The sequence below is a fragment of the Pleurodeles waltl genome, chromosome 6, assembly GCF_031143425.1.
Source record: "Pleurodeles waltl isolate 20211129_DDA chromosome 6, aPleWal1.hap1.20221129, whole genome shotgun sequence".
NCBI lineage: Eukaryota > Metazoa > Chordata > Amphibia > Caudata > Salamandridae > Pleurodeles > Pleurodeles waltl.
Genome location: NC_090445.1, coordinates 386,734,610 through 386,737,040, shown reverse-complemented (window position 1 = coordinate 386,737,040; position 2,431 = coordinate 386,734,610). Strand labels below are relative to the sequence as shown.

Below are 2,431 nucleotides of genomic sequence, written 5' to 3'. Positions count from 1 at the left end.
ACAGTTCTTTTACTTCAAATGTTTGTCCTGCAATCTATCTTCAGACAGCAGTGTCTACATCCTGTTAGGTTAGCAATCGGTGTCACATAGATGCTTGTGCTCTCACATTTAGTTTACTCTCTCACTTTTTCCTCAATTTTAGTACTTTCTAGAATTTTCTAAATATCTATTGGGAAAAGGCTCTTCTCGTCTTATCTTAAGTAAAATAATCATACATTTATTTACTCTTGAATTCTCAACATGCTATATCAACAAGTTCATGGGACATTTGTTCCTATCAGACCTTCGATTTTCCATAGAGGCAGCTGTCAGTGAGGTTTGTGATCAGATAAAGCTCTCTTGAAACAACTTTGCATTTTATTCACAGCCATTCCTGTTGTATTAGTCCCACATTGACATCACAAAAAAGTTTAATATTCAGGCATTTCTCTAAATTATTAATTTTTCGTAGTCTTATTATTTGCTACAAGAAATTCCACATCCCTAGCCTGGTAAGTTATGACATATTTAAAAAACAGCTCAAAGTCCAATGAATAGAACTCTATAATCTGATAAATATTGGCAATTTGGAATGCATATATGGGCATCCAGATAACCTCCAAGATGATTAGGTAAAGGGTAATACTATTTATATATGTTTTGTTCCAGGACAAAAAGCAAGAACATGAACATGAATAAGGAAAATCAAAGCTCTGCAAAACAATTTGTCATCCTTGGATTCTATGCCCCTTTGAACCTTCAGCTTCCCCTCTTCATGGCATTTTTGTTTGTCTACATCATCGCACTGACTGCAAACCTAGGCATTCTCCTAGTTATTTTCATGGGCAGTCTCCTACACACACCCATGTACTTCTTCCTCAGTAACCTTTCCTGTTTAGACATCTGTTTAGTTTCCACTACAGGGCCCACAATCCTGGAAGCCCTCGCCCTCCACGGAGCACACATTTCCTTCTCTGGCTGCATGGCACAACTCTATATTTTCCTTGCAGTTGGAGTCACAGAACACTTTCTGTTGTCAGCAATGGCTTGTGATCGTTATATGGCCATTTGCAATCCATTACGATACCCTCTTCTTATGAACAAGAGAGCCTGCACTCGGTTACTTTTAGGGTGCTGGATCAGTGGTTTTGTGAGCGTTATGATGCCAACTGTTTTCATATCCAGATTACCATTCTGTGGCTCCCGAATCATTAACCATGCATTTTGTGACATATCACCACTCATGCAACTCTCTTGCTCAAATACCTATGCTCTAGAAAAGTTAAATTTTATTACTGCAGCCATATTGATTTTGGGAACTTTCTTCATAGTTGTTGTTTCATATATTCTAATTATAAGAACGATATGCAGAATTCCATCTCTCACAGGGAGAAGTAAAACCTTTTCCACCTGTGCTTCCCACTTCACTGTTGTTTTTATATATTATGGGACTGTTATTTTTACATATGTAAGACCAAATGCAAGGAGCTCATTAGATTTGGATAAAGTAATTACTGTTTTTTACTGTGCTGTGACACCAATGCTCAATCCCTTGATATACAGTTTCAGGAACCAAAACTTTAAAAATATCTTGAAAAAACGTCTAGGTAAAAAAAAAAGGGATTCATAAAATGTATTTTATTGGAGCAAAGGGTTAATAAAGTGAATACCAGTTCGTCTTTCCTAAAGAAGGATGGGCAGTGGCCTAGTGGAACAATTCATAAATACATCTTACCACAATAATAAACATTTTGAAATTACTCTCTGTTACTACAGAAGAGAATACTTTTACGTAAAACCACTATTCAGGAAATCCATTGAGAATCATAAAAAATTCCTACAGAGGAATTCATGGATCAAGAGTAAAGCATTTTATGTATAACATGTATGTATAAAAAAGAGTAAAGGACACATATAATATGTTAAACTATAATTCAACAGCATAGAACTATAGGAGGAAGACCAAACAAATATAAAGAAATGAATATCTTAAAAAGTCTTTCAATGTTTATTAAATGACATTTCTAAGCAAATATGAAAAAAAAGATATATGAACACCTCATAATTGGAATGTCGAAATAAATACCTTACAAGATGATTTAAGCACAATATGTAAGAGTTAGGGGCTCATTATGAGTTCGGCAGACGTTTTACACTGTCCGCCAAACATCCAATGGGGAGATTGCCGGTACACAGGCTACCTCCCCACCAGCCCCCATTAGGAGTTTCATGCTAGGTCAGCGGGCAGAAACCTGAGTTTCTGCCCATTGGCCTAGTGGGAGGCTACAGCATTATCTTCAGCTTGTAATTGAGCCGGCAGCAATGATGTAGAGCGCAGCATGCACCAGCACCTTCCAATGTTCACTGTCTGCTGATGGTACTGGTCAAGGGGGGGCTGCACTGGCCATGCAAAGTGCATGGCACTGCAGGGCCCCCCCGGGGTTCCCTGCAC

General features: G+C 37.9%; 1 protein-coding gene across 1 annotated transcript; it reads left to right on the top strand.

Annotated features, from left to right (window-relative positions):
• The first annotated feature begins 664 nt into the window (after positions 1-664).
• On the top strand, positions 665-1,609 carry LOC138301575 (olfactory receptor 6M1-like). Its single transcript, XM_069242092.1, has one exon. It carries the CDS (start codon positions 665-667, stop codon positions 1,607-1,609), a length of 945 nt encoding a protein of 314 aa, XP_069098193.1.
• The last annotated feature ends 822 nt before the right edge of the window (positions 1,610-2,431 follow it).